The 17,638-nt window shown below is 42.5% G+C and overlaps 1 protein-coding gene across 1 annotated transcript in view; it reads right to left on the reverse strand.

Moving 5' to 3' along the window:
- Positions 1-17,638, reverse strand: part of LRRC1 (leucine rich repeat containing 1) — a 68,538-nt gene that overhangs the window by 39,251 nt on the left and 11,649 nt on the right. Inside the window, exon 2 of the mRNA XM_084514573.1 lies at positions 13,941-14,058. Coding sequence (XP_084370699.1) covers positions 13,941-14,058 — 118 coding nt within the window. The remainder of the gene's footprint in view (positions 1-13,940; positions 14,059-17,638) is intronic.

The raw sequence follows: 17,638 nt of genomic DNA on the forward strand, positions 1-17,638 counted from the left end.
TTTTTGAGGTATCTTCAATACTACTTGTTTGTCTACTGAAGCTAGTCAATGCCATCTTAAAAATAAAATGCTGTTCTGGGCCTCTTAGTTCCAGCTACATTTCTATCCGTAGCCTGTGAGCCCTCTGTTTAAGACCTTGTTTATTGCCATCGAGATCCAGCAAGAATGGAACAAATACGCTTGGTTTCCTTGTTTAACAACTCAGATTGTTATGATTCATTTGGAAAGGAATTCAACAGAAAAGGCGGTAAATCTTATAATAAAAATGAGTCTTGTGATCAGGTTTTCCTATTTCCATTCTTTCTACGAAGTATTACATCTATTCCCTCTCCCCTTCCTGCAATTCTCACTGCAAATAATACTTCAGGAAATGTCTTCATAAATTTTCCTCATGTAAGTAGCACCACTGACTTCAGCAGCCATCAGTGACCTAAATACGCTGAAAAATATTTGGAAATTAGGTCTCTTCCTATCTAGCTGAGTAGCTCAGAATTGAACGCCTATATATTTCATTCAGCTCTTCTCCCCCTGAGCAGCGTGATGGGAGGCACAGCAGGAGGAAAGTACCTGCCCATCAGGCTCCATCTCCTGCCAGGCCATCTGAGCAAATGAGCTTGTTCTGACTCATTCCAGCTCAGAACTGAATCCCAAACCAGTATGAACATCTCCCAAATCCCCACATCACCAGGTGTGAATGGTCAACGAAGGGTTAGTACAAGAACATCTCCTGGGAACCCTCTTCTGTTTCTTAAGTGATTGGGAAGGGCTGGAGGGACAGAGGTGGACAGGCACCATTCAGTGGGTTTCACTGCATCTCAAGTAGTGTAAGAGTCATCCCCTTCTCCCAAAGGAAAAATAAACTGTGTCACAAACCCCAGTGCTCCCTGCATATTCACCAGGCACAGGTCTGAAATTAGCCTAAGCAGTTGGATAAAATTCCTGAAGTTTACAAATAGCTCTGGAGCGGTCTATTCACCAACCCCCAAAACACACTGTGCTTTCAGATGATGGATCCACTGTGAGCATTACTAAATATCAAAACAATTTATGAGCAACAGAGGTGAACATCCACAGTGCAGCACATGGAAGAACAACAAAGCTGCTCTTCCACAACACCAAACCGCAGGGCCAAAGCCGCTCAGTACTAGGTTTACATGAAGTGGTACACAAGGTATAGTTGGATTTATGAGGTGGTGAAAATATATTCCTTTTAAACTACACAAACCTAAGGTCTGCCAATGGCACCAGCTCTCCCATACAAGAAAACAGATCATTTTAGAGACAAACTCCTGTCAGAGATGCTTTGTATCTCTCACAAAACTCCTTCGTAAACAACTTGGATACCTGAGGGTAAACGGTTGATATTAGAAATCCAGTAACAGCAAGATAAGTCATAGCAACATAGAATGGTTTAGGTTGGAGGGGACTTTAAGGACCATCTAATTCCATGCCCCCTGCCATGGGCAGGGACATCTCCCACCGGACCAGGTTGCCCAAAGCCCCATCCAGCCTGGCCTTGAACACCTCCAGGGATGGGGCATCCACAGCTTCTCTGGGCAACCTGTGCCAGGGCCTCACCACCCTCTGTGGGAAGAACTTTCTCCTTATATCTAATCTAAACCTACCCTTTCAGTTTAAAGCCATTCCCCCTTGCCCTATCAGTACACTCCCTGACAGAGTCCCTCCCCAGCTTCCCTGTAGGCCCCCTTTAGGTACTGGCAGGCCTCTGTAAGGTCAGCGTGAAACATTAGGTGAGGCCTTTAAGGTTAGAAAGAATGGGTAAAACAGAGTCCTCAAATCAGGGTTTAAGAAGAGATTGCCCCCTCTGTAGTGGTTTACCTCACAAAAAGACAAAACTCTCCTGCCAAAGGGCCATGCAGGAGCCTGCAAAAATGGGCAGAGAGCTGTGGTGCTGTGGCTTAGACACCTGTACAGGGGACATCAGGCACAGGAGGGACCAAACCTCGTGGTCACTCTTCAAGCTTCTTCCTGGGTTTCGCTAATCCATGCCCAGCCAGAATACATTTCAGTGACATAGTCGGTGAGCAGATTCCTCATGAAGAACTTTGGAAGCAGCCACAAACCTACTTCAGGAGGAGCCACAAGAGCTGCTGAATGCAAAGGGATGCCTGGAACGAGCAGCCTGTGTCAAAGTGCCACAAGCACACCCATCTCTGCTGACATTCGTTCTGAGTCAAAAGCTCACACTTTGTCTCCACCATAGGAAAGGACTAAACAGCTATGAATACTGACTTCTAAATAACCGTAAGGAGAGAAAAAAGAAAAAAAAAAGAAACCCACATTAAGATTGCCAGATTAAATGATGAGCGTGTGATAAATTCTGTGATAAGGTGATGAACTGTTGCAACACATGAAATACTTAAAACTATTTGCATGCCACTAATACTCCAGAAAGTAAAAGCACTGAAGTCGTTGCAGGGACAGTGCTCTGTCTGGCAAAGCAGATGGCAAGTCATTTTTTTTTTTTAAGAATAAATAAATAAATAAAAAGAATAAGAAAAAGAAAACAACCACCCACATGTTCATGTAAAAAGCATTCACTTTTAAAAGGGTGCTCTAAAAGAACTCAGTACACAGACCTGGAAACTTTCCCCTTCCCTGTATGTGACACATGAAATCAAAACAAAATCAAAATTGCACTTAGAGACACAGACAGCAAAGGTTTTATTCATTCCATTCCTCGATGCAAGCACTGTCTGCATAAGACTGAATTTACACTAATGGATTATTGACGACAAAGGTCCTACATACACTCAACAGACATTGGAGCCTCTACCTGCATTACTGAGAAACACCGATACTGAGCCCTATTTATCAGCACTAAGTACAGAAGTTTGTCATTCATTGTCTGTTTATTCTTCCTACCATCCTCCTTTGGATAAAATAGTTGGAAATGAACAGAAAAGCAGCGGCTCACTTCTCCTATTTTTTAATATCTTTCTCTCTCTTCTTACCCTCTCCCCCTCCCCACATCAAAATTATATTTAACATTAGCCTTAACTAACATCAGCTTTAACTAGTTCAGAGCTGATCTTTGTATTGAACCACAGGAACCCACGTAGTATTTGTCACTGCCTTATGAGTTCTGAAACGGACATTGCTATCTTGAAGTTTCACAGGACTCTAAATAACTTGTGTCTTTAAACCAAGCCAGTGTCCACAACTTCTATACATGCATTTATGCACACAGACACACACCTTTCAGATATACATGCACACTTGCTGTGTGAATCCTCCTCCTGGATTAAACAAAAAACAAACCAAAAAAAAGCTAAAGTAATCATCTTAAGTTGTTTTGAAAAAATACATACAAATATACACACACATATAAAACATATAAAGCAGAATATAAACTTAAATTTTTGATGATGACACAAAGTTTCTGAAACTAATCAGACTACTGATTTCCTCTACTGATGTGTGGTTTCACTGTCGTACTGTAAATAATTTCTACTGCTATATAATGGGCTACAGGGAAAAAGAATATATATATACACATTCTCAAACCAAACTATTTTTGTACCCTCTTTCCTTTACAAGGCTTGGGTATTATCTACAATAACAGTTAGGTATCTGAACTAAGTTAAAATTACTCCAGCATAGGTTACTACTTGCAATAAAGCAGCATGGACACTGTGTATAGTTTGGATGCATTTGCTAATGACAAAATCTGTTTTGAAAGTAAAGTGTGCTTTCCCAGCCTATTTATTCCAGACTATAAAATCATTACATGAGCAAAAGTGTTCAATAAGAAATTGTAATGGATGCAGGGAAAAAGGGAAATCCCACACACACACACCGGTACCTTCACTATTTTTTTTTCTACTCTGCCTAACCAGACAAAGGACAGACATAAATTGTGTGCCTTTCTTTGAGCTGAGTTTTGTTTTACTTTTAGTAAGAAAAACACAGTTGAAGCACGAAGATTAAAGAAATTTATCAGGCAAAACACAACCAAGTTATGACACTTCATAACTCATGGAAATCACGGGAAGACTACTGTAGCATTGTTTTGAATAAATGACCTCAGAAGAAGAAAGGCAAGGAGCATTTTAGTATATGACAAAAATTCCGGGGTGGTTATTATAGCAAAGGAGATGATCATCCATAGTAGAAGCATTGACATAATCAACTGAAATGCAACACAGGACATTAAAATACATCAAGAAGTCCTTCTGCCTCTTGATGGATTAAGCAGCTTTTGCCATTACTGTTTACTACTAGATTTTGCTACAGACATTAACACATACATCTCTGCCAATATTAGCAGCAATAAGGTTGAATGCTGTTCTTGCCACTGCTGGATAACCAACTCAAATCCTACTTAAATATCTAGCATTCTTCTAATGCCACATACTGACGAATGCTCCACATTTACAGGATGCCCCAGATGTTCTGGCATACAGATTGTGCAGCATTGCTAATAATAAAGCTATAAACCAAGCATAAGCCCTGTGACGTATGACAATACAAATATACTGGCAGCAAAAAAGTCATGCCAGCAAAGTAGATGAAAAAAAAAAAAATAATCAAGCTTGGCAGTCGTGTACATAAGAGGGTGTATACATATATACAAGCAAACATATTTCTACTCAAGATACCTCTTCAGATATTTATCATTCTAGTTTGCACAAGAACTTGTGGTATCAGGTAATGATCTTTCAAGCCCCGTACACGTGACTTAAGAATCAAGTGTGATACTAGGGATTTCTGTACTGCCTGAATGAGAAAATTATTTCCAAATATCCTTTTGTTTGGTGCTAATTTATATATGTTGAAGATTTTTACAACAGTAACATGCCTCAGTCCCCTTTCCCTCTATTCCCTTCCTCTGAGGGCTGGGAAGGTGAGGGGGAGGCAGCCTTCATTTTAAACTGATAAAACTTTTCATATGGCACATTTTTACAGCATTTTTCTATAAAATTTCAAAAAATATATACTCTTTTCTCTACCGAAAGCCTACATGGCCGGCATTCTTTAAATATTGTGCAACAGAGAACATAATTACTGATGTCTGGCACCTAGGCCGCAGCCTGGCATGGCGCCCTGCCAGGAGTGCTGCACACTCCCCAGCAAGGGGAACCCCACAGACTGGCCTAGGCTGCCAGAACTGAAGGCTCTCGCTGCCTTATGTACCCTGCGTAACACTTAGTGATTGCTAACTCCTTACTGTATTGAGGAGTTTATGCCAAGTTTTTGCCCAGTAAGGCCACTCCAGGCTATGAACCAACGTGGCACTATCCCCCCAGGGACAGATATCCAGACCACATCCAACCAGTTTGATACATGGAAGAATTTCCCCCCTGCCTCCTCTTGAGTATGTACTATAGTGTTGTATAAAATACATATGTTACATGCACACATTAAAGGTCCAGCTAGCCCATTAAATCTTGAAGCACTATGGTGCATGAGGGATTCAGGAGTCTCAAGGCTCTCCTGCCATTTCCAGGGGGTCCTTGCTGCCATCCATGGCACAGAGGCACTCGGAGAAGCCTGGCTTGAGCAGGCTGACGCCTGCCCTTGGTAAAAGTCCTCCCTCCCCACTCACCACTTCCTCCACCTTCCAAACTGAGAGAGAGGAGGAAACTATCCACTTAGTGAAATGCCTTGCAAGAAGGAATTTGTGCTGCAAGTATTTATTTGTCTTTGCAAAGGGCTCTTCAGCCGCAGAGCCTAGCTGAGGAGGTTGGTACCTCACAGAGGCCAACATCACGTCCCCCACCTCTCCCAGGGCAGCGACCTGCAGCTCCCAGAAGGTCTGCTTCCTCAAGGGGATGGAGGAGGGTTAATCTCCCCTATACTTTCACTCTGAGATCATGGCATTCACCATGATGTGTCAGGCTTTCTCGTTGTTTTCTGTTCCAAAAGCCAGAAGGTTTTGCTGCTAGCCCCAAAGGCTGAAGTAATCAACCTCTTTACCTAAAGTGTTACAATTTCTGGGACAAAATGTGACAGGAGTCCTTGTTCTTGCAAAGACTATTATGATTAAGTGGCTCTTGTACAGGTTGTAACATTTTCCTCTTCAAATTCTAAGGCGGAGGATACACAAAGAACAGAAGAGATTGCTCTTTTAGGAGCCGCCTTCACAGCTTTACAGAAAATACACAAACAGGTTCAGTTTGGATTTTCTCAACCAAAACTCTTACCATATAATTAACAAGAAACTGAAGTGAGGTAAGCAAATCCCTTCCTCCTCCTCCTCCTGGTTTCTGTTCACTTCCCTTTTTCAAGGGAGGAGTGGAGCATGAAAAAAAAATGTTCACAAAAGAGCATTTTACAGATACATAGATAGTAGGCACGTTACTGTGTAAAGACTTAAAAGTGAGCTGTCTCTTGAATAGTTAGCCTGTGGTAAATCAACAGCCTGTCCTTCTCAGCTGCAGAAGCAAGCACAAACATAGGATCACGAGCTGCTAATTGTAAACATGAGGAAAAGAGCCAGGGAGAATGCTCAGAGATTAGAGCACAGGGAAACAGCAGGTCCAGGTGAATTAAGTGGAACAGCCGGAGTTCAGCAAGGAATTTGGGTCTTCTAGCTTTCAGTAGCACTTAACCAAAAAAAAGAGAGAGAGAGAGAGTTAAGCAAGACTAGGAGACATTTTTATGAGGATTTCTGTCTTGGACTTCAAAGCTACGAGGAATTAAATACTTAATAAAAGAGAAAAAAAAAGCTTTCTACCTATGAAGCTGTGGATGACAGGTACTGCGTAAGCATTGCAACAGCGAAGTTGCACATTTATTGGATCAATTCTTCAATAACTTTATGGTCTTCACATCTAACCTTCCCTAAGAAAAACCCCAAGTAACACTGGAAGAAAAAGAGCTAACAAAGCCTGTTTGCAGACTAAATCTAGATTACAGATCATAAAATGGCAAAGAAAATTGAAGTATTTAGTTTATGTCACTCCCACATGAATTCATGTTTAATGCTTGACCAAAGGTTTCTGTTTCCAACTCTTTCCTGCTGCTTTCAAAATAAAAATACTTAGAAATCATCCACAGCCTTCTCTTGAATTTGGATGCCAAAAACTGGGATGAAAATTGCTAGATATACACACAAGTACTTCAGCATGGTTCCCTTAGAAAAACAGCCAAATCTGGCAGAGTACACCATGATAGAAAAATCACCGTGTTGGAAAAAATCTACTTTCCTGTAATCCATTTAGAAATAACACCTTCTACATTTCCCTAATTAGATCATTCCATCATGAGCTTTTGCTTATCTTCTTTCCCAATCACAGCCAGCACTTGCTGTTTCTTCTTCCCCTTTCCCTGACAAGCTTTCTTCACTGACTAGGTAAGGTCTTGTCTCTCTCACCTTACAAAGCTCACCTCCTCCTCCTGCAACTTACAGACATCATATTCATCTGATTTTTAGTGACAGAGATTCACAAATTCCAACTTGAATATCACTTCTTCAAAGCGAGCAAGAATTTCTATGCGTCTATGGGATTCAGCAGTGCTCCACATCTGAAAGCAGTTTGCAGTAGATGTCTTTCTTCCTCAGTACTCATTTGTGTATCGATTCCTAAACTTCACATTTAAGACACAAAGACAATACTGTGTTTTAAACGGTATCTTTAAACTAACTTCAAGGGAGGTGTGGGAGATAATACAAAGAAAACGTCACTAGAAATTAGTACTAACACACACACCTGCCAGCAAGCAACCACTTGAAAGAGTGAAAAATTCTGTTTTCTGCTAGTCTACAACAAGGGAGTCTTACCTTCATTAGCACACACACAAATTTAAGTCACTAGCCTGACATAGGCTAAAGCTTTTCATCACGAGTGTTCTGCCACTATACAAACAACAACAGTCTCTGATCCCATGAATTTCAGGTGTTCGCGATGAGGGTTACAGTGAGAGTATTCATAGGATGCTTTCTGGTATCAGGTATGAGCCATCTATGGCAGGAAGTGGAGAGCAAGTCTTTAAGTGCTCACCTGAACAGAGAGCAGTTCTGATGGCGAACAAGCAGCCTACCGAATCTAGCAGCTGCATATTTTAACCAAAAAAATATCCATTTGCAAACTCTACTGCCTCACCACACATCTTGTTTTCTTCTTTTTCTTTCTTGTTCATGAAGCAAGTGTCAATTTACATGTACTTCCCAGCAGTCTGAGTTTTACCATTTACTGCCAGCATTGTACCAGCACATTTTTGTTGGGGCAGCTGGTGCCAGGCTGAGAGGAAGATGGCTTCACGGAGGAGGTCTCGTTGAGATGCTGGAGAAGCGCAGCAGAGGCAGACAGAGAGAAATCTGAGGTTAGACCAGAGGTCAAAAGGCAGCAGCTGGTAGATGAGGGAGCATAGCCTGAGTGGAACTGCAGGACAGGATCAGAAGCCTTAGAGTGCTTCTGCCTAATTAGCTTATGTTCTCACTATTAAACAGCTGGGTCACCAGCCCAGGCTGTACTGAAACGAGCATTGAAGCCCTTTCCTCTCAGTCAGTACTTCTAGTCTGAAAACACTGGTTATCTTGCTTTTTTTTTTTTTTTTTTTTTTGGGGGGGGGGATACTTACCCATTTTACAAGCAGAAGGAAGATAATTCTAGAGTAGGGATGACAGGTATGTATTCGATAGCAGTCAGCTGAATTGAAAGGGAAAGCATGGGTGTGCACACTGCAATACAAGCCACTGAGAGAAAGTGAAGCACGGATTACACGCCACTCTCCTGCTGCATTAACTGACGCTCTGTACATCAGCTACATGTGCTCCAGAAGCACCCTAAGGAAGCTTTAAAACACTTCTTTGAATAAATGTACATATCACGCAGCATGCAATGAATGTGGTGTTCCGAGGATGACTAAGACCTGCAAACAGACTTTTAATTAGACTGTAAAGCAGCTGAAAAGAATAAACAGTTCAAATACAAAGCAGCGATATCAAACTGCTTGCAACTGAAAATGGAGTTTAAGTATTGCTGCTCTTGATCTCTGAAAGTACAATGAAAACTGAACACAATATCAACTAAGAATTTCCAAATCTACAAATACAATGCATTTTGGAAGGAAGGAAAAGGTAAAATCAGGCTCACTGCATTTGGCCTCAGCTGCTAGAAGTTGACCTGAGGGATGTTGGGCTCTGGTCAGACTGTCAGCCCTTAGCAGCAGTAGCTCTCTCCTTATACTACAGTGTTACTACTTACTGGTAGATGCTTCTGAGGAACCATCTCTACTGCTAGGGTAATCCTGAAGCAGCAGATTTATCATTTGTGAAACATGCAATTATTTGCACAGAAACAGCAGCATATTTGTCATAATGTGGCAACTGTGTTGAGACAGGGTTTTTGGAAAGCAGCTCCTGATTTCATGACACGTGTATCCAAAACAACCGTCCTATCTATAGTCATGAGCTCAGTTTAACCAGAAGCTGCAGAAATGGGTAGTTACTAATATATAGCCAGAGTCTATCTCTAAAGTATGTATCCATGCTCACACATTGAACTGAATATTATTATAATAAAGTGAAATCAAAGCCAAGAATCATTTTGAGATGCTGGTACCCAGCATCATGCTGAGTCAAACACGGCTTGACAAGGCCTGCCCACGCACGGATTTCTTTAGTAGCTGCCCCAGCAAACCTATCACTCCTCGGTTCACCACGTAACCGATCACAGCTCCACGGAGGCCAGTCAGAAACAGAACCAGCACAAACCCACTACACAGGTTTTAAGAAAAAAAAAAAAATAACCCCGAACTCCACACTACATATATTACTGAGAGAAAGCATGTGGGGTAGAAACTTCCTTCAGACGAAAATACTACAAATCAGTTAGCACCTGTGGGGCGTTTTAAGGAATATTCAGTGACAGAAACATATCAGTGGAATCTAGAGGGTTTAATACTTATCAAAGGCAACCAAATAAAAACACATTCTTGTTGAAGAAGGACAATAAAAAGGAATGCACCACGTCTGCACCAGCGCAGCACACACACATGGCATGCATAATCCCAAATATCAGCATGCATTACGCTAACTACAGAAACTTGGTGCTGCACCCCTCCTGTCTGCAAGAAGCTACAGAACAAGAAAATCCATTAACATTTTAATGAATCTGGGATGGCAGGGCCCTAAGCTTAGCCCCCAGGGGATTCTGCAGGGGATTTTGCAGAAAAGGGGGTGGGGAGAAGCTGCAGGAAACCTCTGCGGGTGGAACAGCATGGGCAGCAAGCAGCCTGCTGCACTTCCAAGGGATTTCAAACAAGCACTGGAGAGAGGAAAGCTCAAGCTCAGTGCCTGCTGAGGCTCCAAGGAAAAGCCGCAGAAATTTCATAGCATCTTCCTTCCTTGGGATCGCACTTTTCTCAATCACAGGGTCTTCAGAGACTGAGAGCTGTGGGAAAACGGCACACACACATTTCTTATTCTGCCTAGAGCAGGATCTCTCCTGTACCACACAGAGCAAAGACTTGCTCTGAAACTCGATGCAAAGCACAGGAGCCCTGCCCAAACTACATATGCTTGCTTCAGCAACCCCAAATTCACCAGCGAGGTGAGAATCCTGGATGGGATTTACCTAACCATGGGGAGGCTGAAGGAACCAGCAGACATCTCAGACACACAGCGGCTGAGCAGCAGAGTCCTGTGCCTCACAAGATGTCACAGGGAATACTCCTAGTCTCAGACACACTTTGCCAGCAACCCAAAAGCTCCAGCATTTGCTGTCAAAGTCCCATAAATCAGCTTTCCTCAGCTTCAGACCCGGTCCATCAGCTTTTTGAACAACCTGAGACCTAGAGGCAGAGATAAAGTGCATGCCAAATAACCTTCAGTGTTCACCCTCGCTGTGCTGTTCATTCAGCACAGCCTTCCTCTGCCCTCTGATATCCCCATCTTCGATTCACCCGTTCAGCCTTTGCTCAAATACCGGTCCCATCCAGGCTTAAAAATCATGGTGGGGATGCTTCCTATGAAACCTACACGAACACATCCTCGCAGAGGAGTATGAAATAGCATCAACATGCAAATAATCGAGGAAAAGTTTAAGACCACGTGGCTCCTGGCCTTCCCCAAAGCCTCTTCCTTCTGCACTCTGCTGTCTCACCTTATTGTCACCAGACCTCCTTCATTTACACCTCCCCACAACAGAACACCAAGTTTACACCTGCTGAAGAATCTGAAGTTGCCTTTTGAAGGATTTTTGTACTCCTATATTCACTTATTACCCAAAAATTGCTTATAAGATTAGCTGTAGCACATTCTTACCACACATGAACGTGTCTGGGGCATTTTAAAACACTTGGGAATTTAAGAGAGCCACACTCAAAGACTTTCCCTGTTCGTTTTTACTGAGGGCCCATGATCTAGAGCTACACTTAGAGAATATAACACTGCACAGGCATACAGAGCTGGCCCTGAAGGGTCATCAGGGATCCTGCCGCAGGGCATCGACCCACCTCCAGACACAGCTCCTCAAAACTGCTGGAAGCATCCCCACGTGCAGCCACCCGACACATGCACCAGCTCACGCAGCTTCCGAGATCACACACAGACCAAAGGGTTAGAAGGCGATGAGAAAGGAGGGCACGTTACCATCTCACTAAGAGGGAAATGGAAGCGCTTTGTTTATTCGAAAGCCTTACGTCCTCCTCCTTTGAAGAGAGGTTCAAATATAGAGGGCTACTCCTCGCACAGATCACTAAATGAACTTATATTTGCATTTTTCAGCTCTTGAGGAAACAGAATGGCCAGAACTGAAAGCAATTAGTACAGCGAACCAGACAGCTAAAACAACAAAAAACACAGAACAATGATCTCTTCTTTCCCAAGTTCAGATGTCACCATCACGCTTTCCTATTCATGCTGCATACTGAATTTTGAAAAGCTGGGCTGTTTTTCCGTGCCTGAAAGGAATACAAAGAGTTCTCTTTTTTTTTTTTTTTCCTAAATAGTTTTTTAATTAGAAAAACAGCAACCGATGAAGTGCAAACCAGGGAACAGGAGAAATCTTTGGCAGGTTGCGAATCTAACATATTGGAAGTTGGGTTCTAAATACAAAGCGAAGAAACAAAAATATTGGAATAGCCAAAACCTCATGTGAGAATTTCCCCCTGCAGCATCACATATGGTGTGTGTTTTGCCTTTTCATTCGGAGAGCCAAAGGAGTTGTGAGACAACCAAAAAAAGGCTAAACAGTGGAAAGTAACATCAGTAACTTCTGCAGCGGACTGCCCGCATCACCTCGCAGGGCGTGTTTTGTGTTCAGTCTGAGTCGTGTAGTATCTGCAACATGGTTAAGCAGAGGATGGCATTATCAGTCACCTTCTGCACTGAACCACGGAGAAGAATAAACAACACAATAAAAAGCATGATTACCACTGGACTTTGGACATCGCAAAGACATTGCTTCCTGCAGCCTGCGTTAGCCCAACACATCGCTTCAGAAAACACTTCCTGGTGCAGTAACTTCTGATGACACATGCATCTGCCCAGCCATAAATGTTCGCACCATCTGTTCTTGTTACAGTTCGGCTCCCAAGCCAACTTTCAAGTCAGGCTGACAATAGTTCACGTGGCTCTGATCCATCAGCTCTTTTGCAGCTAGTTATTCATTCGCAGAAAGAGTTCCTAAGCCAACACGGTATTTCCTCTTTTACAAGATCTGTCACAGACAGCACCCATCTCAGCCAAACTCAGTAGCCAAAATACTGCGTCGGTTAATTCTCATGTATTTCTACAATATTTTAACTAATGTGTCTCTTCTGTTTCTTAGGTGATTTCTTTCCAGTTTTCTTCTTTTATGAGGTTTGCAAATGTGCATAACATTACATGGCTCACAGATTTTTTTTTAGACACTGCCTAGAGTCTCATTATGCTTCATCAGATTACCAGATTGCATTAGAAGCACCAAACAAACACAAAGGCAAGATGCAAAACCCCAATAGTTACAGGAAGGTGAGGTGACCACTGAATATTCTTCGGCAGCACAGAGTCAACATGATGTTAAACCATCACAAGAAAAGGCTTCCCAATGCACTATTTCTTCTAATATTCAGTTACATCCCTCCCTTATTTACAAGGCTGCACAGCCTTGGTCTCTCCCACCCCATCCATCACACCTCAGAGAGCATTCTGTGCGTAACCACTGAATGTACGGAGGCAGAAATAGCTGACAGTTGCTCTAATTTGGTAACACTGATTCGCTTTTTCTAGACCACTGGGTCATAAGGCTGCCTAAAGGTGACCCACCAGGCCCCAACTTCTTTTGAAACTGCTAAGTTCACCTGGCCACCAAAAAAATAAAGGGGGGCAGGAGGGCAAAATCCAAGCTGATTTCATTCCTTCACAGCTTAAGACACCATAAAAACAGCAAACTTTACAGCAGAGTGGTAAATCCACATGGTTTCCAACAACATATTTTGAAATGCAGTTCCTCCTAGCATCCCTTTCTGAGTTTCTCTCTGCGATTAGATTGATTTTTCTTCCAGAAGCAAAACTAGAAATGCAAGCATTCTGCCTCTTGCTAATCACAGGTAAAGAGGACAGCAGAAATACAGCACACAACTTCTAACCCAAAGGCACCCCTTTTTTTGGGCAGACAGGAGCTTTATTCTTTCAACCTCTTTTTCTTAAATGCTAGGCATTTTGGAGAGCTCAGGGAAAGGAATCAACATAGTGACAGATACACATAAAAATCGGATTTAAAGCATTCTTTAAATTGGAAAATAAGGCAAACTCTCAGAAAGGCAGAACTACAGTTAAGCATTATTTTTTACTGTATTTCTACCACTGCCTCTCCTCTGCTCTTTCCCTCCTTCCCATCTTGAACTACAGGCAAATCCATGCATTACACAGAAGAGCATTCTGCAGGACGTAGATAGCAGCTTCAGAGACAGAAAAGCCCTACTAATCCAGCTTTGTAGATCACATCATGTGACAGTATAAAATCAAACAAATTAACTTTGTAACTTACCATTTCGAGATAAATCAAGTTCCACCAGCTGCATGAAATTTGCTATTTCTGGAGGAAGTCGCTGGATTTCATTATCACTAAGTCCAAGTTTCCGTAACTTCACAAGTTGGAAGAAAGGCTGAAAGAAAAAAAAAATACCATGTCAGAAGATAGCCATAAAACTCACACATAAACCTGATAAACATCAGCACAATGCATAAGTTCAACTGGAAGCCGCTTGCAGAATTTGAGCTAAAAGTTATTGCTCAAAATCAGTTGTGCAGACCTCTTTGAGAACTGCCTCAGAAGGAACATTTTGTTTTATTTTCTACATGCCAGCACCGCATCTGTAAAGCCAGCTATTAAAGATCACAGCAGACAGACACTAGCGAAATCCAGAGTGCCTGCTTCAAAATCATTAACGGGGTGAAGCTACCCATCAGGGTAATTGAAAGCATCCTAATTACACACTGGGGTCACTGGGAAGTTAATGCACACAGACACTTCTAAAGGATGATCCAGAAAACCCACAGAGGGGCTGCCAAGGTCTTCTTAGCAGGCGAGCACAGTAACCAACTAGGTTACAGAGCATCCCCCAGGAATACTTCCCTGCCAGCCTCATAAATCCCGTGTTCCTGTCTGCAGAGCGGCCCAGTTTCAGAAGGACTAATGAAAGTTGTGTGTGATGCACACGATTTCAAGTCTCTCCAGCATGAAGAGGAGTAGTCTTGACCACGACTGGCTGGACTCCTCGTATTTTGAGGGTTTGGGGCCTCTGGGCTGCACAGGCATTTATCCGCAGCCCTCAGAGCCTGCCCATCCCATCCACCAGCAGCACACGTGGATGCCTGCACCCTCGTGCTCTCTTCCCCTCAGGAAACTTTTGGGGCAACAGGAAGGTGCTAGCAGGTTTTAGATATCATCTTATATTTAATTATCTGCAATCCATTCTCAGAAATCAGCATATTTTTTTTAAAGGTACTCTAAGTGAGTTTTCTGACTATCAGCCAATTCTACCTTAAATCGCCACGAAAAGGGGCAGTAAGACAGGCACCTTACTAAAATACAAGGTAAAAGACATCCTTTTAAATCTGTTATCATGGTAAAGGTTTTCAATCTTAGTTTGAGTGTCTTATGCCCAAGATCATAAATCAGGTTTCAGGTATAAGGCTTTGCAACCCCAGCACCAATCTTTCAGTACACATTTTAGTTCCTTGTCTCAGAAAAACAGAACACGATGGAAATTACTGTTTTCCTTCAAAACCATGACTTCCTTGCAGGGATTAAAAAGGATCGAGCTCTGAAAAGTTTCTAAATACTCAGCAAGCAGAAGGTGCACTAGATGTGAGCAGGACAATTAAAAGGCATTTTGAGAACGGCACTCCTCCCCCCAAAGCATTAAAGGCTCTGATAACGGAGTTAAAATTGTAAGAGGAAGATGAAACGTAGACTTGTAAGCACTTTTAAGCTCTCTAAAAATATGTGTTACAATTAAAATAGCCACAAATCTGTTTCTTTTTTTTTAATCCTTCTTTGTCCTCACCAGATCCCTAACTGCATTTTCCTATTGTGAACACATGATCTTCTAAACCAACTGCACCCCTTTTGCTGAATACCTGTTAATATGACGAAAGCAAGAATCCATCAACAGCTGAGAAAAGCACTTCAAGATACTTTTGTTAACATACAGGAGTACATCCCACAGAGGAGATCCTAATCTGCCCCTGCGCTGGCCAATATAAATACTCAGCATAAAGCACCGACAAGGTGTCTCGCTGCACAGATTTTCCCAGGCACTCTGCAGCTGCTGAACTGCAGCCCAGGTACAAACGCTGCTGTGCTGATACCAGCCCTCTCAGAAGCACCGGTTGTCCTTGCCAGAGGTCCTTTGCAATTGCAAGTGAGAAAAAAAGAGAAGGAACGTGATTAAAAGATGGCAGGAATGCGATTAGAAGACAAAATGGTGATCAAAAAGCTATCAGGAGGTGGGCATCCCCTGGCAGGTGTAAGGGCCCTCACCTCTCGGTGCATCAGGTGGTGCAGGGGTGCAAGGCACACACATGGAACAAACAAACTCTGTGATATTTAAAGGCACTCTTGTTTCTGTAACAGACTGTTTCAAAGAAACATGAACCGGGAGCTCTATTTCCAGTTTGCATAACAATTTTCAATGAATGACAGCATTTGCCAGATAAAATCATACACTGCAGTTAGGTGAATGGCATTTCTTTGAACTTCTTGCTTTGTTTTTTTTTTCCTTTAAACTACAGAACTTAATCACTCCTGGATGGTTAGTACATCCCATCTCACCATCCTTTACCAAGGCACGGTGCTAATGCTCTCGAGCGCTCCTGGCGAACCAAACAATAATTTTTTTTTGCTGTATTTGTTTTACCTGTCAGAAAGTCCACGGGGAAGAAACAGAACCGGGAGCACACTGAAGAGAGATCAGCGAGTGGAAACACACAGCTCCAATCTGTTAGGGCTCCAGCACACGCCAAGCAGAGACCTGCTCCTCCTCTGATGCACTGGCCAGAGCTCGGCCCCTGCTTGAAAAGCTGCAGCAAGAAGCAAAGCGCCTTACAGCTGGACCCGGGTCACAGGCGAGCATCCACCCCGCACGCCGTAATAGCAGGGTTTGCTTGCAGCCCCAACGTCTCCACGGGTAGCTTGGCAACCCTCTTCATGCTGCTCGGTTCAGCCAGCCTAATTAACAGGGCCTCAATGAGACAAATAATTCCACGAGCATCAGCACTAAAGAAGCCTACAACTTTCTATTTAGAGGCAATTTCCAGCCTTAAATTGAAGCTTTTCTTGCTATCAAAGAATGCACAGAGGTTTCTCTTATGGGGATTTTCTAAGAACACACGTCCTGAACAGAGCCCTTCTCCCACTGGAAAAGTGATCAAGTCTCCGCCCAGCCACATACTAAAACAAAACAAAAATCCCAACAACTTCATTCTGACAAAAGTGGGTAAATATCAGGTAATGGAAGGAGAGAAAAGAAAAAAAAAAAAAAGGAGATGACTCATTGAAAAAAAAAAAAAAAAAAAAAAAGCTTGACCTCACTTTCACTTTTTTTTTTTTTTGTTTTTCTTTCTTTTACAAACACCAATTACCATTGGCACTCTCCATCCCAGAAACCGAAGTTAACAGAATTAAGCCAGGCCAGTTGGATTGATAAAACTCAAGATTTTCTCCTGGGAAAGTGGCCAAACCAACACATGTTGTTGGCTTCCTTTGAATGATCCGCTCCCGGAACAGAAAGGTGAGTGCCCAAGAACGCTGCCTGAATGCTTTGGCACCTTCCCTGGCAAAAATACATAAATAAATAAAATGGAAATAGATGAAAACAACTGGAAACTGGAATTAAAACCAGAGGAGGGCACGCAGACCTACCTGCAGCTATAGCAGTGCTGGAGACACAGCAAAGCAAAACTCCAAACGGCTTGGCACAGGTGGCACAAATAAATGTTTGCTGTCTGAAGCAAAATGTTTCTATTTAAAGGGCAAATGTTTACTAGCAGCAAAGAGAACAAAAACTAGAGACTTGAACATAATCTACGGCCTAATCTTTAGCAGAAATAGAAACAAGAGAGAGAGGAGGAGGAGGAACACTGCAAATTAACTCTATTTCCAGGGTTGTATTTACACAGGCTAGACAGATTATTTTTTTCTTTTCTGGCGTGTGCAGCTGAGCTGCTGTTGAAAAGCTTAAA

Source organism: Aythya ferina, assembly GCF_964211825.1.
Source record: "Aythya ferina genome assembly, chromosome: 3".
In the NCBI taxonomy this organism is placed as follows: domain Eukaryota; kingdom Metazoa; phylum Chordata; class Aves; order Anseriformes; family Anatidae; genus Aythya; species Aythya ferina.